Genomic DNA, 27,577 nt, shown 5'->3' with positions numbered 1-27,577 from the left:
GTTGGTTATCTGTTGCATCTGTAGCCAGAAGACAAATTAAGTTATTTTAAAAAGAGTGAAAATGTGGTCTGTTTTTAACAAGTTAAGAAACTAGAAGACTAAAACAGCAGGCTTTTAAGCTTTATTAACTTAACACAGGTCTGGAATATGATATAAACATATACATGGTATTGGAATCCTCTCCATGAACACAGTAGACAGACTAAGGGTTTTAAAAGTAAGATCATTAAAGGGGAAAATACTTTTTATTTCAAAGTATCATGACTTCCTGTTGGTTAATGTATGTCAAAAATGTCCTTCTTGTTATGCTGCAGTGCAATTCTGTTGCAGAAAATGTGTAAGTTGAACTTTGTGATTCATGTTTCTGTCATAAAGCATTGACTAATGAAAGCTACCAATATGTGAATGCCAGTTGAAAGTATGACTTAGGAAGATGTTGCACTTCCCAGCACCTCTGTTCTTTTTCTGTATTCTGTAGGATGATGAGGAAGAATCAAGCAGGTTAGAAGCAGATGAGAAGATACTCCTGGATCCTAACAGTGAAGAAGTTTCTGAGAAAGATGCAAAGCAAATAATTGAGTAAGTCTTCTTTAGGTGCTGTTCTTTGTTAGGTATTGTGATTTCTTACAGTGATGTTTCCCAAAAGTGTCTTGTTCTAGATTGCAGTGAGTTGTGGTAGCTTCTCTGCATGAACATCTGCAGGAGAAGGAACATGATCATTTGGTATTAACTGTGTACTGTTTATAAACTAGCTTGCACCCTTCGGTGTACTTGCCACAGTTGGGGATTTGCACTGTTTCTTTAGACATACATATGTGACCTGTGGTCAAAAAACCCTGTTGTTTGTGGGAATTCACTTTAGTTCTTTTTCTGCTTTCCAGGACAGCCAAACAAGATGTGGATGATGAATATAGCATGCAATATAGTGCTAGAGGGTCTCAGTCCTACTATACTGTTGCTCATGCAATTACAGAAAGGGTGGAAAAGCAGTCTTCTCTTCTTATTAATGGCACACTAAAACATTATCAGGTGAGAAATCATTAAAACATTAAAATACTTATAACTTGGAATTATGCTCGACATTTCAATGTGGTATTTCAAGTGGCAAACTGAAAATTTATTAAGAAATACAAGGTCTTTAGTAGGTTAGAGTTTGGGCATTACATGGGCCGAGCCATGACAGTTACCTATCACAGATAACATTTCATACATACTGCTTGAATAATAATACCAACTTTCTGCATATACAGTAACTATTTTTTTCATTGCAGACCAGTAATATTTTGGTTTTGCTATCCTTCTCATTGACCTGGAATTTCAGTTCTGCTTATTGTTTTCATTTGTTGTGGGTTAACAATATTTTTCTTCTTCCAATATTTAAAAGTTTACATTTTTATTTTTTAATTAAGATCCTAATATTTCAGTGCAGTAATAGATAAAATTTGGAAACAAGAAAAATATTTTACTGTAGAGGTTAATGTCTCATATTCTTTACAGACATTCAGTGGATTTAGTAACTAGGAGCTTCTGTATTCTGACACAAGCTAGATTAATGTATGATTGAAAATGTCCTTGGTACACGTTTTCAACACTTCTGCTGTTGTACAGCTTTCTAGGAAACCCCAAGAACATGCATATTTACTGCAGTCAGAACATTATTTCTACTTCCACATAAATGAAAGAATAATACTCATCAAGATGTCATAAAGATGTGTATCTATTTCTGCCTGCAGATAACTAGGAGGAAGACTGCTTCCTAAGTGTGCAAAGCATTATGATTACAGACTCTGCTTCCTATGCTCCTGAGCACTGCCATCTATTACTGTAGCTTATTTAAATAATTTGAAATTCACGCGTTAAGCTGATTTCTCTTTTCAAAGCATTTTAGTATTTTTATATTGGGCTCCTCACTGTGGGACATGGTGGGAAAACAAGACAATAAACAGAAGCTGAAACAAGAGTGTTCAGACTGGGTGTACAGAAGAGGACAGTGCCACTGTGGAGCAGGGACTCAGAGAGGTTTTACCTAGGAGGTTTTCAATTGCTGACCATAGAAAGCCTTGAGCAACCTGGTCCCAAGACTGGACCTGCTTTGGGCAGGGGAATTGGCATAGAGACTGCCTGAGGTCTGGTCCAAACTGAACAATCCCATGATCCTACTTGTTCATAGCAAAACTCCATCTGAATGTGAATTCTGGTGTGAATCCTCAGCACTTCTAGGTGTCTCACTGTGAGCCCTCAACAAAAAGAGGAATGTGTCATTCAGGGACTGCACACAATAGGTTAAATAACTTTTCTGACATCATTGAGGAATACTGTGACCAAGACAAGATAGAATCCAACCATACAGAGAAATACGCTACTTTTTCCCAACTGTCATGCCCTCTTATTTTTGCTGCCTCATTGTCAGTATGTTGTCCAGCTTGAGCACCGAATGAAGCAGGGAGCCAACAGATGCAGTGAGCTGCCTTCTTTACTGCATAAGCCTGATTCATTGCCTGGGAAGGTTTACCTGATGTACTAAGTGAATAGTGTATAACAATACTAATTTGATGGCTGTATTGGCTTAAAGTGCTCATGGATGGGAGATTAAGATTGTGATAATGCCTTTACTTCCTGAGCTGTAATTACTTACGGAACATAGAAATATTCTTACATTATGCAGATCTGTGTTTTGCAATGCAATTTCCCTGTGTGCCACAAAACAAAATAATTCAGTCTGTGGAGTTATGCAGACACTCACAGGGATTGCCAGTTAGAGCAGGTCCTTTAGCTGCTCAATGTGATATCTAGCAATTGAGAAGTAGATTCATTCTTTCTGGTGTCTGTTCTATATAGCAATTGCACCACAGGCAAGAGGTACACTTGTCTAAGGAGCTTTATGTCAGGAGCGTTGAGGCTTGGCTTTGGTTCTAGCAAGAATGTTCTGCAGGGGACTGTTCTGTGACTCTCCACTCCCTGTATTTCTCTGTCCTCTAGATTTTACATGCTTTTTCCTTCTCACATTTTTTTCTGCTTTTCCATGTTTCTTACTGTCAAGTTTGGTCAGATTGTGTCTTCCTTCATATTGGTGTATATTGGTGGAGAAAGTTCAATGATGTAGAAAAGACCATTTTCCTATTCTTAATTCTGAAGCTACTTTGTAAGTGGGACATAACGGTTGCAGAACAGATTCTGATCAGCTCTTGGTGGCCTGAGTGTTTAATACCTAGATATAAATCCATCAGCAAGTACATAAAGCCAGTAAATTGGCAACATTATTTAGGATACTCTCTTGCAGGGACAACAGAAGACTACTTTAAGCATGTAGTGTTTTCTCTCTGAACCTTCTCAGGCCTCATAATTTGCTTCTATTGCCATGCATGAGTCACACCAAAAGTCTGGATCTTAGAAGCAAAAACTTACTTTGCACTTGAATGAGTAATGTGATACACAGCTATGTGGAAGTCTGTGTGACAAGGGAATCATCTGAGTCAGTGCTTTCTAGCAGTACTCCTTGGAGTGTGAAACTCTATTCTGTAGACATTTCGTAGCTACAGTACTCTGGCTTCCTTCCAGTTCTGGGATTTTATACACAAGGCTTAACTGGACAGAGGGAGTCTACTCTGACATGTGGAAGTATGGACAGCAGATGCTAAATGGACATGTGCTACAAGAGCTTTAGCATACCGGTGACGCAGTTGGCAAGTGTGAGGCATACATGTTTTGCACAGACTTGATAGGTTTGGCTTTGAAAGATTTTAATTGACACAGGCAAATGGCGTGAAATATACACAAGAAAGTTTATTATTTGTCAGTGTTGAAATTGGAGAACAAACTTTTGTAATGTTAATTACAATGTTAATTTAACATTTTTTTGTTAAATGTTAATTTATCAACCTTACATGGGAATGCCTTTTTTGCTTTGTGTGCAGTACAGAAAAACCTCTGTATGAAATCTGACTTCATATTACGGGCTCTGCTAAGCAGGAGTGATGATTTCCATATAGCTGTTAACAGAAATTTATCTCGGTCTGGTTTTGGGTTGTTTTGTTTTGGGTTTTTTGTGGGGAAAGATGTTAAGATAGGCAGGGATCCCCATGCATATAGTATTATTGAAGGAAATCCAGCGTCTAAGTAGGCAAGGACATCAGAACCTTGGTTCTGTTTCTGTAGTACTGGTGTTAATTATTTGTGTGGGTGTTAAATAACTGGAACTATTCTTCATTTCAGCTCCAGGGACTGGAATGGATGGTTTCACTCTATAATAACAATCTGAATGGAATTTTAGCTGATGAAATGGGACTAGGAAAGACAATACAGACTATTGCACTCATCACTTACCTGATGGAGCACAAAAGACTCAATGGACCCTATCTCATCATTGTTCCCCTTTCGTAAGTAAAGGCTGTCTTTCTGCTGTTATCATTCTAAGCTTTGCCGATTGGTTTATTCAGAACACACACTTGTTTTTCATGTAATGCCGAGATGAGGTGCACAATGGGTTTACACTGAGCATGTATTCAGTATTTTCTTTGATCATTTCTTCCCAGGTAATTGTCTTGCATTGGAAGGATGACCAGAAGGCTGATAAAGCACTTGACTCCATTAGTTTCACTGCCCACTTTTGGCAAACCGAGTAGTGGATTTACTGTAATTCACTCTTAAGCCACAAGAAGGGGGTGGTATTTCTTTCACATTACATGCCTGCCGGTCACCATTCAACTTTTACTGTGATATTAAAAATCTGTTGCTTAATTCTTTAAACAACTGGCACCCCATCTGATACCAAGTAATCGTGCTTCAGTAAAGTTGGGTGATGTTTTAAGTACTGTATAACTAGCCCTAGGTGTAGCCTTGATGAGCGATATTCACACTTAGGTCAGGTGTCCAGATTATGATTGTTCATTGTACTGTCTGCTTCTGCTTTTCCTTAGCTTTCCAAGATGCTGCTTGTTTTATACATTTCTTTTAATGCATTTTGCTTTCTCCAAATGTGAGGTGTGGGGTTTAGTGATTTGAAGTTCTGTGTTTTAAATAAAAACTGTCAAGCAGTGTAAAACTGATGTAGGCTATTGAGGGGTTGTTTGCTTATTTTTGTGTGTAAGTGACTTGATTGATTCCCTGGCCTTTTCGTTAGATAATTTGTCCACCAATTGTGCTGAGTATGCAAATGCGTTGTAGGATTGGGATAAATTTTATCTGTGGTCATCTCTTTTGATTTCTTTTGAGGTATCCTGTCTTCTGGCTGTGCTGCAGTAGTAACTGATTGACTGACATAAATACCACAGCTATGCTAATTGTGTGAATACAAATGATGAGTTCTAGTGTGAAAAGAAGTGGCTGGGAGAGGGTCTGTAAAGTAAAACAAAGTTAAAAATAAAGGGAGAGTGTTATTAATGTCAGATTTCACATGGGCACAGTAAAAATCAGATTTCTTCTAAGTATTTGGTAATGTTTTTTCTTCTGTTTCTAAAGGAGAGGACTTGAAATTTCTGTCTCATATACATTTTAAAAGCTGCCTTTTCCTGCCTTTTCTTAGTAGCTAGTACTGCTGCCATCACAGGTCCAGTAAGAAAAAAAAGAGCAAGCAACCAAAAAACCTCAAGGTTTTTATTTGCTGCTGTATCATGACAGCAACTAGCTTAGCCATAAAAACCTATTTGTTGTGATCAAACAGCAGAAACAGTGCAAAACAGGACCTGCATAGTGGCACTGGGTGGCACTATGAGTAGTTCTACTCGATTAGAACACAGGTAAATTCTATCATCAACTTCATGAGACTATATATGAAAAGTTGTAACATCAGTTTTTGGATTATAAGTAGTATAAAAGAACTTAGAAATCTAGTTTTTGTTCAGGGTTATTTTTCTTATCCTTAGTATGCGCCAAAATACAAAGATGCACGTAAAATACTACTCTGAATTGGTTTCAGAGAGGCCCCTGAATATAGCAGAAAAAGGGTTTCACACTTTTTTCTGTGTACTCCCATCACAGAGATGCTTGTATTTTATTACAGTATATAAAGTGCATTTTTTTAAAATACACTGTTAATTAGGGGAGTTGATTACATGGAATGTGTTGAAAAGTTGGCAACCACTTGGAAACATTTATAAAGTTTGACCTGCAAATGATGAAATATATTACTTTTTCTTTATCATCTCTATGATAGGACATTATCCAATTGGACGTACGAATTTGACAAGTGGGCTCCTTCTGTGGTGAAGATATCTTACAAGGTTTGATTGGCTTTTTATATGATTATAGAGTTGAAGAAACGAGAATAGAGCCAGTTTTTCCTCTGCCTCTGTGTGCATTTCTAAACTGTTTGCTTGTGAAGTTTTGTCATGTATATCAGGTACTAAGCAGTGAGAGTTAATCATACTAAGAAGACTGTAATAAACAGTAATTACTTTCACATAGTAAAATGCAGAATAAAGTTGTTAATTGTCACGTTGCAGGGCTTCTGATGAGAGTAATACAAATGATAACTACTTCACATTTTATACATAGCTGAATACTTTGCTGTTTGGCTACTGTAGTAGTGGTGGTACAGCCAAGCAATTTGTAAGGAGCCTAGACTGCTAGCTACATGTTTCGAGTGCCCCATAAACAGAGCTTTACACTCCAGCAAGTCTTTAGGAAAGCACTCTGAAGAGGTCTGGAATGCATCAACGTACTGTTTGCAATACTGTAGGATTACAAGTTCATGTCGTTGCTCTGTGTCTGCAAATTCATAAAAACGATATATTTTATTCATCAGAAGAAAGAGTGACTACTCACTTCTCTCTCTCTTTTAGGGTACACCTGCAATGCGCCGCTCACTCGTTCCTCAGCTTCGAAGTGGAAAATTTAATGTTCTTTTAACTACTTACGAGTACATAATAAAGGACAAACATATCCTTGCTAAGGTAATAATGACTGTCATCTCTTAACAGCAAGACCGTCAAGACACCTTCCAGTGGTACATAGCATAAAACACATTGTTGTTTTCTAGGGAAGTCCTGCATTGTTGTTCTGTCCTTCAATAAAAGTTAAACCTTTCATTTACTTTCTATTCCTCTGTTTATGATTGGACTTCTCAGTCACAGCTCTTCTCCCTGTAAACAACAGGATTTCCCTGAATGTGGCCAGGAGACTAATTCCGTTGTGCAATTCTGTCAGTACTGTATACCTGGCGTCCTTGGAAATATGTGACTTCTAGTCCCTCTGCTTAAGGGCATTTAACCTAATCTGCAGTCCTGACTTTAATTTTTTTCCATTGTTTCTGACCTGAAGCTCACTCTTATTAGAGCCTTTCCAGCTATGTGGTCACTTTCCCCCAAGTGACTAAATAGGTACCTGTATCATGAATTTGGTATCCAGACTCTTTACTACACATGGACCAGTTCTTAAAGGCTCACTAACTGTCAATAGGTGTGTCTCAAATATAATGAATTAATTTGAAAGCTACTGTAAGACTGTTTCATATGTCATTTTTGTGGTGAATGGGGTGAAATCCAGTTGGTGGCGGGTCACAAGTGGTGTTCCCCAGGGCTCAGTACTGGGGCCAGTTCTCTTTAATATCTTTATCAATGATCTGGACGAGGGGATCGAGTGCACTCTCAGCAAGTTCGCAGATGACACCAAGTTGGGAGGGAGGGTTGATCTGCTTGAGGGTAAGGAGGCTCTACAGAGGGATCTGGACAGGCTGGATCAATGGGCCAAGGCCAATTGTATGAGGTTCAACAAGGCCAAGTGCCGGGTCCTGCACTTGGGTCACAGCAACCCCATGTAGCGCTACAGGCTTGGGGAAGAGTGGCTGGAAAGCTGCCTGGTGGAAAAAGACCTGGGGGTGCTGGTTGACAGCCGGCTGAATAGGAGCCGGCAGTGTGCCCAGGTGGCCAAGAAGGCCAACAGCATCCTGGCTTGTATCAGAAATAGTGTGGCCACCAGGAGCAGGGAGGTGACTGTTCCCCTGTACTGGGCACTGGTGAGGCCGCACCTCGAGTCCTGTGTTCAGTTTTGGGCCCCTCACTACAGGAAAGACATTGAGGTGCTGGAGCGTGTCCAGAGAAGGGCAACGAAGCTGGTGAGGGGCCTGGAGCACAAGTCTTATGAGGAGTGGCTGAGGGAACTGGGGCTGTTTAGTCTGGAGAAGAGGAGGCTGAGGGGAGGAGACCTTATGGCTCTCTACAGCTACCTGAAGGGGAGTTGCAGTGAGGTGGCTGTTGGTCTTTTCTGTCAGGTGGCTGGAGACAGGACGAGAGGAAATGGCCTCAAGTTGCAGCAAGGGAGATGTAGGTTAGATATTAGGAAAAAATTTTTTACTGAGAGGGTTGTCAGACATTGGAATAGGCTGCCCAGGGAAGTGGGGGAGTCACCATCCCTGGAGGGATTCAAAAAGCGAGTGGACGAGGTACTTCAGGACATGGTTTAGTGGGCATGGTTGATGGTTGGACTCTATGATCTTGAAGGTCTTTTCCAACCTAAATGATTCTATGATTCTATATACACACTACACAGACTAAGGAGATATTTTGCCATGTGGAGAAACCATGTGGTCTTAACTGTCCCTTTGTTATTAGTTTTCACTTAATTTCATTCTGTTACATACTGCATATTTAGATTATTCATTTTTCCTCTCTCATACAAAGGCAGTACATTTTCTTAGCATAATTCTGAACACCTGAGAATAGTTTGGGACTGCAGAGTTTTCCTTCTGCTCTAGGTTTTTCCTCACCCTTGCTAAAAGATAGGAAGGACAGCACTATGCCATTCAACCTGTCCTGGGAAATGGAACTAGTTAGCACCACTGAAAGTACAAACCAAGGCCTTCCTAGTCATATGGTAGGTGTGGCACATGTGTTGATGGCCCATGTTGGAGTACAGGTGGTATCGGAGAGCTTGAGCAACTTTCTTTCAACGTCTGCTGTAACTGCATTTAAGCTTTCACATTCAGAAATAGAAACTTTATTTGAAGATGCAGTAACTGAGATGAGTTGACAGTAGTTACGTTGCTTCGTTCTTGACTAAAAACATAGGATTAGCTGAAACAAATCCAGGGTTGCTGTTGTTTGTGAACATAGTTATTTTGTCTGAAAATGCTTTTGCCTCCTGTCAAGGTTCTTGTTGCAGATAGGTTTATTTGGAGTTTGTGGTCTCTTTCTTCCCCTGTGAACCATGTTCTGGCCTTGAAAAGCCAGTCACCCTAACGTCTTTACTGGAAACACGAGGAATTCGCTGTTCGCTGTTGCAATTGAAGTCAGAGTTCAGCACCGTATTCAGCATACCTAGTGTTTGTTTCTGGTTTTGCTGCTTGCAGGGCCACTGGTACTTGCAAAATACTTGATTTGGCTTTTCTCATAAATGAGAATGACTGATGTCTCAGGCTTGAAATATTTTTGTTCTACACCTGTTGGGAGGAGTTTGACGAAGTCTGACCTGCTCTAACTTTGCCAGTTTTTTTTCTTCTTGCAGATTCGATGGAAATACATGATAGTAGATGAAGGCCATCGGATGAAGAACCATCACTGCAAGCTGACTCAGGTCTTGAATACTCACTATGTGGCCCCTAGGCGAATACTGCTGACTGGGACTCCATTGCAGAACAAATTACCCGAACTTTGGGCTCTTCTCAACTTCCTTCTTCCAACCATTTTCAAGAGCTGTAGCACCTTTGAACAGTGGTTCAACGCGCCATTTGCCATGACTGGAGAAAGGGTACTGTGGCAGTTTTTTTAAAACATCAGAAACAAAGCACTTTGATGAAAACAGAAAGGAGCTTATGTAGAAGGATTAGCGTTTGTGTACTTAGGGAATTAACGTAACTGAAACCCATCTTTTTTGTAATGCCAGAAAATTTTAATATCAGTGTCTCTTTTGACTCAGAGTCAGTTTGGTTGTAACATGCAAAGAATTCTTGCACATACTTAACCTTTCATGTGAGAGAAGACATTACCTAATATACTGAGTTGCATTGTAGTGACGTTTGTAATAAAACTTCTGTAGGTGGACTTAAATGAGGAAGAAACTATTCTGATCATCCGTCGTCTCCATAAAGTGCTCCGACCTTTCTTGCTGAGAAGACTGAAGAAAGAGGTTGAGTCTCAACTTCCAGAAAAGGTTTGCAATGAGAGGAGTTGCGGAAGGGGTTTAATACTTTTTTTAGCATTATGTAATATTCCTTTTTCAGATTTGTTTTACAGAAGAGGACTTCTTTAGCATCTGTTATTGCTGTGGTGTGTTTGTTTATAACTCTGCAAAGGGTTAGCCGCTGAGGAAGCCTCCATACCTGAAGTTTCTGCGATCTTGGGATTTCTCACCAGTCTTACAGCCTTAATTCTGTGTGTAGTCATCCATATAAGACATGCACCTTATTTCCGTAATACCTAGTTTCAAATTGCAAGTGAGTCAGCAATGCACTGAGGATTAGATTCTGTCCTGTCCCATTCTCCCTGCACTGGGTAGAACCTTTGCTCCCTTAGCTAGTTCATTGAAATTCCTAAAGGGCTACTGGACTTTATAAAGCAGGCAAAATTTGGCCCTGCGTTAATATTCCAGGAGTTGTGTGAAGTGTCTTGTTGAAATTGCACAAATTTTTTTTAACTAGTGGCTTTTTAATCCAGAACATAAAATTCTCTTCTGATTTGAAAGATCATTGGTTTTGTCGCTGGGCAGCTCATCTTGGCCCACCCTGTCCTCCTCTGCAGTTCTGCATCACTTTTCCCATTCACTTTTCCCAGAATACTAACAGCAATTAAATAAAAAAGTAAATTTGAAGGTGTGCTAGGGAAAATTTGGTGCTAAGGTCAATTGGGTTAAAACCATACCAAAATTAAATTTTTGTAGGTTGTGTTACATGCTGACTAACACTGGCTGAATGAACAAAGAGCTCTCTCTCTACAGATGCTTCGTGACAGTACTCAGGGAATGGCTTCTTTAAAATTTCTTTCTCGTCTTCATAATGTTGTGAACACTGTTACTGTTGTGACTTGCTGTTCCTTCAAATGTCAGATTCTCAGTATCCTCAGAAGCATTTGAGAATGAAACATACTTGCATTTAAAAACATTACTGAAATCTTTATTCAAATTTCTGCCAGTTAGAGCCACTGTAATTGATAAATCCATTAATAGGCATTGGAGGAGGAGGATTTAGAAGTTGCATACACACTGGTACTTGGAGGACCATGTTTCTTTTTGTTTCCATTATCTTGTTTACGAGAAAAGCAATTAGTCCAACCATGAGGACCAAACTTGTTGACTAGAGCCTGTTAATCGGTTTCATTTGATCTTATAAATCTTGGTAAAGAAGCTCTTGAAGAAACAAGTCACTTCTCTTTAATGAGTTCATCCTCCTGTCTTTCGGAGAAGAAAATAACCTGATAATTTTTATTCCATTTATTCATTAAACATTAGGAAGCTTACACTTTTTCTTTTAGTCACCACTTGAAAGACTTCTAGCCACTACTGTGGCTTTATGATGTGAGTTCTTATTTTACCCAACTTCTTAAAAACATAGTGAATGTAATCTAGAAATTGGGTAATAGAAAAAAATGGGTTAAATTGGGGTATGACGTCTTTGTATTACTGGATTTAAAGATAGTGTGCAGTCAAAAACTGCTTTAATAAATATAGTCTTAAAAAGCTGAACAAGAAGTCAAACTGAATGTGGGGATCATAGAGTACTTGATTAATTCCCTGTGTTTTTAGCTGATGTTGAGAAAACAGCATATTTCTATGCCAACCTAGGTAAGCATAATGCTAATTAGACACTATGAGGGATACTCATTTGGTAGGTGTACAATGATATTTTTATAATGGTTTACAGACAATAAAGTCCACAGGTTATTAAACATATTTTTTAAAATTACATATTAAACATAAAATTAATTTTAAATTATTTTTTAATTGTTAAAATTACAGAATGAGAAAAAATGTTTGGCAATTCTGCAGTTACATTCTTAGGATGCAACTGTCTTGTAGCTGTGACACACAGATAATCTTTTGAGATACTCATTGCTTGCAGTTGGGTTGCTGCTCACTGAAGTCATATGTGGTGTTAGGGTATGGATAAAAGATCAGTAGTTCTTTGGTTTGTGTTTTAGGATGACAAGAACCTATAGTTAGATCCTACTAACATTATTATGTCAGTGTGTTTATGGTTGGTTTCTTTTTTTGCACTAGGTGGAATATGTGATCAAATGTGATATGTCAGCTCTTCAGAAGATACTGTACCGTCACATGCAAGCCAAGGGAATCCTTCTCACAGATGGTTCTGAAAAAGACAAGAAGGTACAAAAGAAAGACTAAAACACATAGGAAACAATGTATTATGATTAAACATGTTAACAATATGCTTTCTGTTTTATAAAATTAGTATGTAGGCTCTTACTGCAAGTATCTGTCATGGCAAAAGAAATCTCTGTCAGACATGCTTTTATTTTGCAAGACTGCAGCTCGTGCTATCTATTCACAAGGAAAAGATACTGCTTGTATTCACTGTAGTTAAAATGCCATTCTGCAAACAGGCAATGTTTGAAAAAACTCAGCATTTCCCTTGGCCAAGTTTAATCCAATAACATTCTTGAATAATCATGATTGCAGCAGCACTTGCAGAAGCGCATCTTGTCTTTCAGAGCTATTAGTTAAGTCTTGTTTTGGCCAGATAGGGCTGTATGCTTGCATTCATACTTACAAGATCTATTAATGACCAAGTTCTGTCAGAGAACAGTAGGATTCAAAGTCATATAGTCAGATTAGGATTATGTTTTAGTAAATGTTGATTATGCCATCATGGGACTTGATCCAGTTAATATAGAGTAAACAAGATGCCATTCATCAGCTTATTTGTGTATATACTTTTCACATTATAAATGTGAAATACCTTGAATAGACACTGCAGAACAGCTGGCGTGTAACAGTTTGTGATTGCACCCTGTTATGTGTATACTACTGATGCAACGCAATCATATACTGTCTTTCCACCATCCCTTTGCAGGTTGCATTGGTACAATGGGTGACTTTTTTTATTCAGTATCTTATTTTGCCCTCCTTGTTTTGTGCAGTCAGATTGTTTTCTTTGCTGGTGCTTACTCAAACTACAGACAAAGCTGGCTCTTATCACTGGATATTGATAATCATCATAGTTTGAGCACTTTGTAAACATTAATTTATGTTACTCTGTTGTATTTTTAATGTAATCTTGTAGTTTGATGTCTTTACTTTTGTCCTACAGATTTAATTTTGTATCACAGTTATCTCTAGCTTTTCAGCTGCCTGTGGCCCTGTGTTTTACTAGTCCTGAAAGGAGAAACCCATATATCCAGTTAACAACAGGAGGAGATACTGTAGAATTGAAAAGCATCTGGCTTGAATAATTTCCTGTTAGAGGGTTCAGACCCGATGGAATTTGTATGGTTTCATAATAAACAGCATAAATAAGCAGTATACAGGACAGTAGATGCTCTGCTTCCCACTGTGAATGCTGCAGGTAGATACATAATGCACTTAGTCGATTACTTCCAGGTCTTCCTTTTTTGTTATGGACCATCCTTATGATAGATGGATATATATAGCAAGACAGCTGCAGAGTAACTTCCGATTTTTGTTGTGTTGTTTTTTGGTTTGGGTTTTTTTTTTTATTAGTGATGTGTTCAGGTTTGGGGTAGAAGTATTTTTATCCCTGCATTTAAAAATATCTTTCAAAAGCTTCATAAATAAGCTAAGAAATTAGATTCATCATTTTATTTGCATTGTTTGTACCCATAGGGAAAAGGTGGGGCAAAAACTCTTATGAACACTATCATGCAATTGAGAAAGATATGCAATCACCCATACATGTTTCAACACATTGAGGTAAGACTAACAGGTTTGATTTTGAGAGTTGTTTTTATTCAGATGGCTAACTTAATAGAAAACTGCTGTTGAAGCTTATGTGTGTGGGAGAGGACATCTCTGTCCGCATTTGTGCTGAAAAGGACACATTTGAAAAACATGATCATTGCGGTCCCTTATTTTTAGAAACAAATGGACCAACTGCCAGCTTTTTATTGGTAATCTGAAGTCTAGTTTTAAAGCATTTAATCTTGTGGAGACACTTTTTTAAAAATGAAGTGTGTTTTTTAACTCTACTTAGACCTAATTTATGATGTAGAGACACTAGTTCAAAGTACCATCCATGTGTAGTGTCTTTGTAACTAGCAGGCTGCTAGTCTTCTACAATATCAACTAAAATTGTCCTATTCTATCCACCTTGTTTTTTCAGCAAAAAACTACTATCTGTATGGCATCTCTCATTAGGACCCAAAGTACATAAATATAATAATATATCTGGAAAGACAGAAAGTGTCATAAATATCTGGAATGTATCTACATTTATGAATGAATAATTAAGTACCTACTGTTATGTATTACCATTGTAGTTTTCACTCTTTGTTCTCTTGTATGCTAATTAATCAAATTGAATAATTTGCAAATGGATCTTCCAGTAATTAGTATAAATTAATTAGGTTCTACTGTATTTGTAATCAGGTAAAACGTATGCTGACAGAAGTTACTTCTGCAAACTATGAATTTCAAATAATAGTAGTACAGGAAAACATTAAGCAGAGCACTGTTGCTACAAGGTGGAATCCAAGAGTATGAACATAATAAAACTCAAACCCCAATGCTCATATATTTAATTTAATTGATATAATGCATTAATAATACATTAATTAATAATGCATTAATAAAGCATTATTTTGGGTTACTGTGTACTTTGTAATAATCTGTTTATTGCTTATAACTCTGCAGGAGTCCTTTGCTGAACATTTAGGCTACTCAAATGGTGTCATCAATGGGTAACTCTTTCAGTTTTTCCTCTTGTTCATAATGTTGTATTGGAACTAATGTATCACATTCTTTTTCAAGAAGGTATGTGCTAACAAACTTGAGCAGTTTATAGAGAGGCAACGGACGCATAGGGCACATATGTAAAGCAAAAGATAACAGTACTAGAAGTGTTATATGAGCTTTTTATGACCTTCCATCTCTTTTGGGATGACAGGCAGAGAAGATTGTAAACTGATGCCTTCCTTTCCACTTATTTTGAAATAGCTTAGATACCATCTGAAATTCATTGGAATGATTCTTCAGAGATATCAGTTAGGATTTTCTTCTCTTTCTTAATATTTTTGCCTTCTGCTTTCCTGTCTTTACCATCTTTATTCCAAATTAAAGTAGCATTTCTTCCATTATTTGAAATGAAATAGATTTAAAATTTGTTCTTGGCACTTCTTTGTGCAACTGTCTAGAAATGGATACTTGCTAAAGGAAGGGTGTGTATCTTCCACCTAACCCCCTTCTTATTCAGGTGTTAATGACATTTCTTTTTTTTTTCCTTAACTAGTATAGCAGACTACTTGTCTCCTAAACAGTTTTTTGCTGATTACATATGTTTGCATATCAGAAGGCCAAGTATCTTGTGGACTTAAGTGTACTGTTGCTAATGATAAATTGTATTTTGAGAGTACAGACTCAAGGATAGAAAGAAGTTACATGAAATTTATTTTTGTAAAGCATATCACTGTGATGCTGATTCAGACACTCCGTTTACTTTTATTCATTTTCTCAGTTACGACTTGAATTTCAGTGCTAAGAGTCTGTTTTGCAATTTATAGCATAGAAGACGGAAGAGCAGCTAATCAAAGCAGCTAACATTGTTCAGGAGGACTGCTAAAGTTGTATGGCTAAAGCGTGTATCCTCTGTCAGACTCCTCCCGTTATCTCTGTGTATTAGTTCAGTTTGGAATACTTCACTTTCATGTGCGTAGTAGTTGAGTGGAAAGGAAAGGGAATTGTTTCTAATGTGTGCCTGATAAATACAACTTACAGCTGCAGTAAATGCCAGCTGAAAGCAAAACTAGCTGGTGAATGTCTTAACTGATGAAATGCTTATCTAGCTGAGAAATAATGATTGTTTTGATACATCATGAAACAGAATTGAGTTTCATAAAGGAAGGTATTCTGTGTGGTTGAAAGTCCACACAGGTTTTTGTAACTGAAGAAAAATCCTTTCCAAACAGGAATTCACATGGGTGTTAATTTTTTTGTTTTAATCAACATAAACAATTTTAAAGAGAGAAAAGTGCTATTAGTCTTGTTTATCTTAAGTAAATTAATCTCTCTGTTGTACATAATAATAACTAAAAACTTTTCTAAATGTGAGCTCATTCTGGCATTTACTGTGCTTTTTCTCTTTAACAGAGCCGAACTTTATCGGGCCTCAGGGAAGTTTGAGCTACTCGATCGTATTCTACCAAAGTTACGAGCTACTAACCATCGTGTGCTGCTTTTCTGTCAAATGACGTCACTCATGACCATTATGGAAGACTATTTTGCCTTTCGAAATTTCCTTTACCTGCGTCTTGATGGTAAGCTAAATGAAAAAAAAAATGAAAAATATTAAGTTAGGAGGTAGCATGCTTCATTAGTTTGGGCATGGGAGACCTGGGTTCTCTTCCAAGTGTCTTCCTAGCACACCAATGCTGTGATGTGACTATACAAAAGCATAAACAGGTTCAAAAAATGGTTTGACAAATCCATGAAGGAAGAGTCTGCAAGGGTATTTATCATGAAGTTATAGCAGTAGACCCTTAAGCTGCAGCTTACTAGAATTTTCTTTGTTCTTACAGACAAGGTACCGAGCAAGTTGTACTTTTCCCTCTCTTGGTAGAGTTGATCCTAAGTAATTCTCCATCTGCCTAGCTCTTTGACGGTTTTCTTTCATCTGTTTAACCTGCAAAGCATTTGGTCAGGGGATTGTTTTGAAGAACACTCAGGTCTGTTCCTGGAGTGCAGATTATGTAGAGATTTGATGTTTAGGGGCTGATCTCTCTTTCAAACAAAGTTTAAAATCCAAGGTCACAATCAGTTGTCACAATCTAAGTTGCCTGAAGGTATTCTTATGATGAGAGATGATAATGCCAGTGTTTTGCCTGGATTCAAGTGGAATTAATTAATTTGTACCTGTTTAAATTTTGAGTGCTGTTCTCCACAGCATTTCAGTGTCATTTCAGTGACAGGTAAAGTAGCACTTGCAGTTTTCTTCCTGAATTTCACAGGAAGGTCAGTAGCCTCAATTACTTTATGCGTAGATATGTTTTATTAACTTTGAATGAAAACATGGTTCAGAAACATAGTGGAGTAAGATTGAAAGGAAAATAATTAAAAATAGCATATCCCATCTGAGGCTTAAACCTGTTTGAAAGAAGTTTCCATTTTGGCTTCCTTCCATGTTGATGATCTCTGCCTCATACTGTCCTTAAATATTGATTATTTTTACTTAATGTATTTATCTCACAGGTTAGAGGATTACATAGGGCCAGCAGCATTTATCAGAATACCTTTTCAATAGAAAAACAATGATTTAGAGAAAAATAGAAAGAATAAAGAACAGCATGAAAAATACAAAGAACAGCATTTTAAGTTGACTCTGCTTCATGCTTTATTTGGAAGAAAAAGTAATGGTGAGAAGTATTCTCATCCTTTACAAATATTAATGAACATAAACTTGAAATGCTGTTATCTTCAAATGTAAAATGGGGTAATGAAACTGAGACACAAATGAGCTGTCTCACTGTGCCACAGGATGTCTTTGTCAAAACGGGCTGAAGAACATAGTACCATGCTAACAAAACCCTCCTTGCACCCCTGGCCTGCAGATGTTTTAATGCTTCCTTTCAAGAAAGATGAATTATATTACATTTAAAATGTTTTAAATTACCTTACACCATGAATTTTAGATTAATTCTTTTCCCTGCTAGAATGTCTATGGCGATACGCAGTATGGTAAATACAGCTCCTTGTTTTCTTTAAGGTTTTGCAGGTAATTCATTAAATTGGTGAGATGAACCCTTTTTGTTTCTTTTCTAATTTTATGATGACCGGTATCTTCCATGCTGGAATGTAATATATATGTAGATTCTATCCAGCTGTCTTTGCACATTGAGTGTTTCCTACCCAAGTCACGCACTTCTTAAGGGAATGGATTTCCATGCACCAGCCATTTGGCTGTGTGATTGTACCGCATCTGGCCGGGGTGAAGTTAACTTTCCTCCTGGCAGCCCATATAATGCTGTGCTTTGCATTTGGGGCTAGGCAGGGTTGGTAACACACCAGTGATAACACTCCAGTGTTTTGGCTGTTGCAGAGCAGTGCTTGCACAGTGTCAAGGCTTGCTCTCCAAATCACTCTTCTACCCTCAAGGCCAGTAGGCTGAGGGTGAGCTGGGCCCCAGCCGGGACAGCTGACCCAAACTGACCAAAGGAACATGCTCAGCAATAAAAGCTGAGGGAAAGGAAGAGGGTGCAGGGACATTCCTCATTACAGCATTTGTCTTCCCAAGTAATCATTATGGGTGCTGATCTGCCTGCTGATGGGAAGTAGTAAATAAATTCCTCTTTTTGCTTTGCTTGCATGCACAGCTTTTGCTTTTATTAAACTGCCTTTATCTCAGCCCAGGAACTTTTGCATCTTTTGTCCCCCTGTACTGTTGGGGAGGGGGAGTGAAGGGGGCCTGAGGGAGGGCAGCCAGCTGGGGTCAACCACCACAGCAATAGAAAAACTTCATTTTCTGTACATATATTGATACCTGAATAAAAATAGTAGACTTTCTTGGGCTTTCAGTTGCAGACTGAAGCGTAAAAAAGATAATGTAAACAGTGGACCAGGCTAAGGTGATCCATATAGACTGTTGTCCAAGTACATGAAATTTATCCAGTTGCCAGAGTGCACAGGGCTTAGATTTTACTTAGAATTTTGTCTATGTTTTCACCATGATTGAATTCCTTGCCTGCTCTCCCTCAGCCATTGTACATCGTCACCCTCAAGACAGGACATTTTAAGAATTTTCAGTCCTTTTGTATTAATTATGACTCTGAAGGCCAGCAATGACATTTTGATAAATCTCTGTATAAGTAACTTAAAAAAAATTTAGATGCTGTTGTGGCCAGAAGGCATTAATTAAAACTGGAGTTCTCTTTTGTTTGTGTATAGTAACTTCAATTGAAATTTATGTGAGTCATAAAAAGGTATAACAGTGTTAGCCAGTATTTTAAATCCTACTTTTGAAATGTCAAATACTTAAAAGAGGTATTTAGAAGTCCCCTTCTTAGATGTGATAGGCAGTTGACCAAAACATTCATGGCCAGTGTTTATTCTGTATTATGGAACACGTGGCAGAGATGGCAAACAGCAAGTGAGCTAAAATTTAATTTCCACAGGTACCTTTAGCAACTGACACTGTATTTATATTGTTTCAGTTCACGTGTTTGTTACAGGGTTTGTTGGTTTATTTTTTTTTTTCTTTTCAGGCACAACAAAATCAGAGGATCGAGCTGCTCTGTTGAAGAAGTTCAATGAACCTGGGTCACAATACTTTATCTTCCTGCTGAGTACAAGGGCTGGAGGGCTAGGCTTAAATCTCCAGGCTGCTGACACTGTTATAATCTTTGATAGTGACTGGAATCCTCACCAGGTTATTTTTAATTACTTATCTTCATGAAATGTGCAGAGAATTCAGGATGCTTTTTTGGGTTGCTTCTTTATATCAGGGATATAGCCTCGGGTGAAAGGAATAGATTCAGGTAAGTCATAAAATGCTGCTTTGAGAGGAATTAGTGCCGCAAACTGCTGCAATCAGGAAATGTTCTGGTTTGAATCAGTGAAGTAGTTCTGTGTCTATGCATGTATTTTATCTGAGTCTCAGGGAGTCCTCAGAGCAAGGGGCCTTATAGACCTGCTTCATTTGTATAACTGTACTCATTCTTTAACCCTTAGGACATTAATAAGTAACTCCACATTTGAGTCTTCGGTAGGGAGGTTGCAATATTTCAGTAACAGCTGTGCAGAGCCCTGCCTGTCTCGGGAAATTAGTGGCTCTGTGAATGCAGCAGTGTTGGCCTGAGACACTGAACTTACATTGTTGGTGTGGGTGGGTCGTAGTGAGTACAGATCACCAGGAAGAGAGGGTATCAAGCCACTTTGGCTTATTTAAAAAAGCCAGATGAGGTAACTAAGGCCTGTCTTTGTCACTTAGTGCCTTTTTCTTTTTTAAGAACGTAAGTTAGATATCTCTGGAAGTACATAGCTATGTGTGTTTTCAGCTATTGTGCAAATATATGCAAGTCACATCATAGCCAATGGCCACATGGGAAAGTATGGGAAGTGAGACTAAAAAGAGTTTTATGTAGAACTTTCAAGGCAGTACTCCCGTAGATGCCATGGTGACCAATTTAAAGCAAGGCTTAAGAAATTCAGAGCAATTGTATTTAGAGGTTTTAAAAGCAGCTCAGAAAGCACTTCATTCTTTATAATTTTGGTTGTCTTTAGGACACCTTCACAGACAAGTTTAATGCAGACTACTGTATATTTCAACAGTAGGAGAGCAATAAATTCTTGCAGTATAGTAAAAATTACAGAATATTTTCTGGAGTATTCAATGGGAAGATTGCTAAATTGCAAAATCATAGAATCATTTAGGTTGGAAAAGACCGTTAAGATCATCGAGTCCAACTGTAAACCTAACATTGCTGAGTCCACCACTAAACCATGTCCCTAAGCGCCACATCTACATGTCTTTTAAATACCTCCAGGGATGGTGAGTTCCCAGAGCAGCCTGTTCCAATGCTTGAAAACCCTTTTCAGTGAAGAAATTTTTCCTAATATCCAGTCTAAACCTCCCCTGTCACTTGTTACTTGGGAGAAGAGACTGACACGCACCTCACTACAGCCTCCTTTCAGGTAGTTGTAGAGAGCGATAAGGTCTCCCCTGAGCCTCCTTTTCAATGCATGCAGTTTCTCTTCTCCTGCAGATGGGAGTGATTTGTTCATTTTAATGAGCAGTGTGCTAAAAGGGGATAGCTGGGGTGGGGAGAGGTTGGCACTTAAACATCGTATTTCCAGAAATAAAAACTGTTTCCTCGCTTTACCATTTTCCTGTGCTTCTGAGAATGACTATATAAACAAATTCATATTGTAGCTTCATCTTCACTGTTAATGCAAACTTCAGATACACCTTTAAGTTGCAGCATCTGCATTGTATGTAGTGCTTGGAAAGGGAATTGTAAGACAGAAGAGCTAACAGTGGTAGCAAAAGCAAGGTGCTGGACTGAAATGGGCAAACTCATTGCCTGTTTTCTTCTTTTTCTCTACGTTAAGAAATCACTGTGTTGTGAGGTGGCACAAAACTGTGATAACATTTTGAGGTTAGGTACCCTTCATTATCTGACTATGCTGAAGCAGAAACACATCATTTATAGGAGTTAATGGATTTCTCTTTTCCCCAAAGAAAATAGTTAAGATTTTGCATTAATAAAAGAAATTCTTTGCCTATGACCTGCAGTGTACTTCTTATGTCCACCACTTCTAAGTGCAATCACCTGACCAAAAAAATAGTTACATTGATTCACAGACTTGTATATGTGAACTTTCAATCAGGAAGGTTACATTTAAGCTGTTTTAACACAAATATTCCATGTTAGCAACAGCCTTTAGTAGATAAGTTTATGTATCGGGTTTTTTCCTAGTAATTTTGTTGCTTTCTTTTCGTGCAGTCAAGAGATATTTTACTTTAGGGTTCATTCTGGCTTGGAAGGTCATGAGCTTTGAATAGGAGGGAAAAAGTAAATACATCAGCCCTTCTCATTTACTGCACATGCTTTCAAGAAGCTTTTGGCTTACTGCATTTACACTATACAGAGCATGTCCATGTTTTTTCCTTTCAGTTTTCCCCCTACCTGGGTCTGATGAAGTTTTGCAAAAGAAAACAATGAGGAATTAACCTTATTAACTGTGGTGGACTGTCATTTGAGTACTTCCTTTTTATACCAAAAAGAATTCAGCGTTATAACATCCTTTAAGCAGAGAACAATTTCTGTCACACAGTTACAATATAAATCACTCTCTATGTTCTTTGCTTAATAGGACTTGCAGGCCCAAGATAGAGCTCACCGAATTGGTCAGCAGAATGAAGTTCGAGTCCTGCGACTATGCACTGTGAACAGTGTGGAAGAGAAGATACTTGCTGCTGCAAAGTATAAGCTGAATGTAGATCAAAAAGTTATTCAGGCTGGAATGTTTGATCAGAAATCTTCTAGCCACGAAAGGAGGGCCTTTCTACAGGCTATATTGGAGCATGAAGAGGAAAATGAGGTAAGGTAGAAATAATCAGTAAGAGGATGTTTCAGGAAGTACTGAGTCATTTTTTTCATCAGTTACAAGGATTGTCATCTCCTTTGAAATGAGGAATGTCATCATATTCTTTTTCTCTCGTTTTTTTTGGTCACAGTAATTACGATGTTATGGTTATGATTATATCTTAGTGTGGAATTAGGCATTGTAACTTAAACCCATTGTGCCCTTCCATATTTTTGGCAAAAAATCGTATTCAAACAAAGATTTTTTCAACAACAGATTATAATACAGTTCCTAAATCCAGTTTATACATTAAACTAGGTAATCTGATTTTCAGACATGCTGAGCAATTAGGACTGCCTAGGTTCAGTGTTGAAAGGCCTGCTTACTGTGCTTCTTTTGGATCCTGGGTAAGAGTTAAGATCTGCTTTGATGTGCTTTGGGCTTAGGGCAAGCCAGCAACTGTTTCTTTCTGGTGCTGTGTCCAACCTGAACTTCTGGTTACTTCTTCCTCTTCAAGAAACAATTAGTTGTTTAAAAACAGCTGTCAAGTCTTCCCTTTTAATAGTGAGAAGTGAGGTTATAGAATCACTGACTGTATATCCCTGTCTTTTCATTGTGTTCTTTTCTGGAATTGTGATTGTGGAATTATGAGCCCCTTCTTTTGCCTGTCACTGCAGACTCTTCTCTTAATGTGAACAAAATTCAGCGTTAGATGAAAGCTGCATTTGGGAGAGAGTGCATAAATGTATCAATTATACTGAAGACGCATACAAAAAAATCCCATTCTGCAGTCACTTTTTCCCACCTTGAAAATATCCTGTACTGGTTAAAGACGCGTAGATTTCAAGCCTAATTTTGTCTCTTGTACATCTGAATATGGTGTACACTGAAAGAAAAGAAGATTCCATAGCCTGTGTTTCACAGGCATCCTTCATGTGCTGTGAAGTTTCAAAGACCAAGGAGTTTACTTCTTCAATAATTAAACCTTTGTGTAAACTCTCCATGGTGTTATGCATTTTGAAAAAGCTAGTAGTACATCATTAAGATAGAATTTACTATTGTTTTAGTATTTTTCATAAGAAATGAAAGAAGAGTGACAAGCGGTCAGTTTTATCAGTAATTCTCTTTACTTAGGGTGTGAATGCAGAATTGGGGTGATGTGTATGTACCATTTTTGATTAAGTAAAACTGTAGTTATTAAGCAGCCAACACCATCTATATGAGTAGATGGATGAACTTGAAACCAATAGAAATTTTCAGTAAGCCTGTGGATTTGTTTTTAAAATTGGCATAATTTTGTTGTGTTTTCAAAACGCTAGCAAATATTTATCTGAAAGTGTTTCAGAAGTCAGGACTGTAGTTCAGGCCTACTTGACATGCTTTATTTTATAGATTACTTCAGACCAATCCGCTTCTTGTGTGTTGTTCAAATATACTTGGTCTGCCATCCTGAAGCAAGCACAGATTTAACCAAGGTTTGCTTGCCATAACCCAGCATCAGTCTTTAAAGCAAGCATTGATATTGCAGTCTGACTTCTAACAGTCGGACTGAAGCTGAACCTTTCAAGTAAAATTTCTTGTGAACAGAGACTATGCAAAACATTGCCCAAACACTGAAACTGCTGAGAGAGTAAGAGGGATTGCATTTCCACCATGCTGCACTGATCAGCCATTGCTTCCTCATTGCAACAGCACTGGAAACAAAATTTGAGTATCAGATGAAAGATTGACAAGAAAAAGTAAATCTCTCAGTTAAAAGTTATTAATACCAAAACAACTTTGACTTGCAAATAGAGACTAGCACAGCTAATAAAGAGATTGCTTAGTGACCACCTAGTTAAATATTCCCATGCTTAGTATGCTTTAAACTGGCATATCAAAGCTTTTTGCACTTGTGTGTAGAGCACTGTATTCTGTTTGTACTTTCTTAGTAGTTTTCATAAATTCAGCATCAAAAGTCCCCTTATTTTTCTGTCTTCTTTCCTCTCCTTTTTGATCTGTTTTTTCTTTTAGCAGTACTAGATAAAGCAAAGAGGTTAGTTCTGTGTATTTAGAAGGATATAGTAGAAAAATAGGAAAGTATGACAGGTGATTAGAAGTAACTTGTTCATGGACGCATTTTTTGTTGACGCTGGTGTTTATAAATTTTTATTCCGCCAAGCCTAGCTCGTTGGCAACAGGGTTATTCAGACTAACCACAGATGATGTAGACGCTGTTGGTAACAGCTTCTGCTGTGGGATCCCTTAATTTTTTCAGGTCACAAGTTGCTCTGTTTGAGATGGTAGGAAGCATGTGAAATTTTCATGAGGGTCACAATCTTCGTAAAAGGGATCTGTACTCTTTTTTTGTCTGTATGTTTAACTATGTAAGTTCCTTTTCTTGAACATTGAAGGAGCACTGACTAGAAGTGAGAATAACTGGCTCTCTATCGTTTTCCCAGTTGCTTTTTTTCATGTTTAAATTATATGTAGATTAGGGTACAGATGTGTTTGCTGGGAATTGCATTAATAAGAACTGTATTTTTTACTGAGGTGTAGAAATCTTGCCAGTGGAGGGAAAATAAGATGCATGGATATAGATAAAGGCCTTTTCTGTTTATTTCTGGGAAAAACGAAAGCTACACAATGTTAGGTTTTTGGGTGCTATATGCAGCATTCTATACTCCCATTTCACTGAGTACAAAACAAGAGTTTTCATGAAAAATTCTAGGTTTGCAGCATACTGTAACATAGGTTGAGTAAGCCCTATGTAGGAACCAGTCTGTAGTTTCATTGTTTCAATTGACCAGTTGTCAGATATGAAATACCATGTGCTTTCAGAATAATTCAGGGAGGGAAAGTGAACATTGTGGACTCCAATTGTGTTAAAATGGGTATCATATCTGATCAGCTTTAACATTTTTAGTTGAGTTCTACAGTTCTAAATTGTTTTTCCAAGGACTGCTTCTGTTTTTATGAAATAATTCATTTTGTCTGAAGTCACAGGTTCACATCTCAATTTCTAAGCAGATAATGGTCAAGAGAAAGAGGGATTTAGCAGGGTTTTTTCTAGTACAAGGACATGTTTCATTTTTTTTTATTTAACCAGGGCTTTTTTATTCTCCTTGCATTGACAGCAAAGACCTTATAATGCAGAATGGTATTTCTGAGGGAGTACTGTAGAACAACAGAACGGAAATGCATATATTTTAACTGAAGCACTAACTGTGCTTCTGACCCAGGAAAACCACAACCCAAAATTTCCTGGTTGCGTATTTGCTCATTTCCTCATTCTTAGTTTATGAAGTTGGTAATAAGTCCCAATCATCTCCCTTAATTATGTCTGGTTTGCGTTACTTCTGAATTCCTGAACACACTTAAAAGTTTTAGTTTCATTTTGAGTGTTTCACACGTGTCGTGACAGAAGGAGGGTCAGTGCAACACTGACCTGATGGAGACTGTTACTTCAAGTTGCATGTAGCTTCTTTCTAATACATTTATCCATCTGTGTAACCAGGAGGAAGATGAAGTTCCTGATGATGAGACTCTGAATCAGATGATTGCTCGACGTGAGGAGGAATTTGATCTCTTTATGGTAAGGATGATACAATCATAAGTCGAATACCTTCTCTAGTGTTTTTAACAAACGCCCTCACCTTTTGTCATTCAAATTTTGGAAAACTTTGTTGGAGAGATAGGCTTTATTTACTTGCATTGTTTATTTGAGGAAAGAAGAGTAGTCTACGTAAATAAAGAGTTCCTCACATGACAGAAAGACTTCAGAGATCCTTGCGGACGGTGTAGTGGAACAGTGCCAATCTGGAGGAAGAGTCTGGTATAACCTGAGAAACTTACAGTGCAAAACTGGTAGTGACAGTTTGGCTTGCTAATTCTACAACATACATTTATTTTTCAACATTTCTTCTGACTTTTGGGCTATTATATTGGCAGGGACAATTAAAGGATCTTAACAGGATAGTAAATTAGTAGACTGAGAGTGCTGTTTTCCTTGTGAGTTAACTGGGGTTTCCTGATGGTTTTGTCAAGGGCCCAATTAGCTGCATCTGTGCTGCTACAACTGTTGAACAGTTACCAAAGTAGAGCTAGTTCCAATGCGAGCAACCCATTTTTATTGGTACTTCTGTTTTTGGTTTTGCTGCTACAACACTGATAGAATAATTACTAAAATGTCACTGTAGGCATGGATCTTGACTGTTAGTGTGTGTACAATGTGAGGGTTGCTGGAGGACTTTTGAGAGTCACTGACACAGCAACAGAATACTTAAGTACTGAAGGTAAAGCACCATTCCCTTTAATTGTACAGAGGCTGTTTTGTTCTGCAAGGTGGAACGAGACAGACAGTCGTATAAGGATGAATAAAAGCATGTCAGGTGGTATCCACAGAAACAACCATTGACAGAACCACAGGTTTTTAATCCCTCACCATCTTCTGCTCAAGCATTCATCTCTAAAACTTCACTGTTACACAAGTGTGCAGGGGCCCTTTTTTTACCTAAGTGACAGTTTTTCAGGTGCACAGTTGGCAAAGGCACTATTCCCCCACGTGGCCATGCCTTTTGTCATTGCTGACTTGCCAGTTTAGTCCTTTTGTGATAAGTTTCATTTAATGTTATCTCAGAAGATCTGAAATCCCTAAAGCTAGGCTACACACAAGATGAGTGCTTACAGACACCTATCTTTCTAAACTTCACTTGAGTAGTTCAGGTGTAAGGAGATTTACATGACAGAAACCAAGAGGTGGCTGTTCGATCCAAAACTCAAAAGGAATAATTTCAGCCATATTACTGGCCAAAAGTAGCTTGAGTTCTGTGAAAGCATATTTGCTGCTGGAACAAGTTTCTCAGTACTTCTCCTTCAGACCCAGAAGGAAAGAACTAATCCATGGATTGAAAGTAGCAGATGAATTTATGTCTGTTTGCAGGAAATTTCTACAACTTCATCTTTTTGGATGAAGTTTGAAGGCTATTAACAGCCGTTCAGTACAACAGTTGAGGGGGCCTAGAGTGAAGACCGTTTTAGTACTGTGTGGGCTGAATTTCTGTTTTTCACATTAATTTACATGAAAGTTTTTAAGGGAGAGTAAAGAGTTGGTAGTAGGTGACAAAAATGTGAAGATGCAAAGCTAACTTGCTTTGGAAGCCAGGGGCTTGTAAATACTTAAGATAGAAACAGTGAAGTTAAATATTAATGGCTAAGAAATAATTTTAATAGTTAATAAAGAATTTGTTTTTCATTTTAGTAAACTGTTTAATTATAAAAATCTGAAAAATAAGTTTGGCAGTCAGGGTTGTTTGTCTTCTTTTTATCAATAGTCTTGCATAGTCAGATGAAAAGCACAAAGATAGGTTTGTATTTTCCTTACTTCAGTGTCCTGGTTTCAGCTGGGATAGAGTTAATTGTCTTCCTAGTAGCTGGTACAGTGCTATGTTTTGAGTTCAGT

The 27,577-nt window shown here is 37.9% G+C and overlaps 1 protein-coding gene across 3 annotated transcripts in view; it reads left to right on the top strand.

Moving 5' to 3' along the window:
• Positions 1–27,577, top strand: part of SMARCA2 (SWI/SNF related, matrix associated, actin dependent regulator of chromatin, subfamily a, member 2) — a 117,200-nt gene that overhangs the window by 49,850 nt on the left and 39,773 nt on the right. For all 3 annotated transcript variants that reach the window (XR_775334.1, XM_010582772.1, XM_010582774.1), the window contains exons 14-27: positions 479–579; positions 882–1,029; positions 4,213–4,376; positions 6,152–6,218; positions 6,780–6,890; positions 9,439–9,681; positions 9,970–10,083; positions 12,145–12,252; positions 13,729–13,815; positions 14,755–14,801; positions 16,207–16,373; positions 19,314–19,477; positions 21,925–22,152; positions 25,634–25,711. Coding sequence is in view for 2 of the 3 variants with exons in the window: in XM_010582772.1 (XP_010581074.1) it covers positions 479–579; positions 882–1,029; positions 4,213–4,376; positions 6,152–6,218; positions 6,780–6,890; positions 9,439–9,681; positions 9,970–10,083; positions 12,145–12,252; positions 13,729–13,815; positions 14,755–14,801; positions 16,207–16,373; positions 19,314–19,477; positions 21,925–22,152; positions 25,634–25,711 (1,827 nt within the window). In the remaining variant the exon portion in view is untranslated. The remainder of the gene's footprint in view (positions 1–478; positions 580–881; positions 1,030–4,212; positions 4,377–6,151; positions 6,219–6,779; positions 6,891–9,438; positions 9,682–9,969; positions 10,084–12,144; positions 12,253–13,728; positions 13,816–14,754; positions 14,802–16,206; positions 16,374–19,313; positions 19,478–21,924; positions 22,153–25,633; positions 25,712–27,577) is intronic.

The sequence above is a fragment of the Haliaeetus leucocephalus genome, unplaced genomic scaffold (genome assembly GCF_000737465.1).
Source record: "Haliaeetus leucocephalus isolate CR32 unplaced genomic scaffold, Haliaeetus_leucocephalus-4.0 Scaffold849, whole genome shotgun sequence".
NCBI classification, from domain to species: Eukaryota; Metazoa; Chordata; class Aves; order Accipitriformes; family Accipitridae; genus Haliaeetus; species Haliaeetus leucocephalus.
This window is presented reverse-complemented; position numbering and strand designations above follow the sequence as displayed.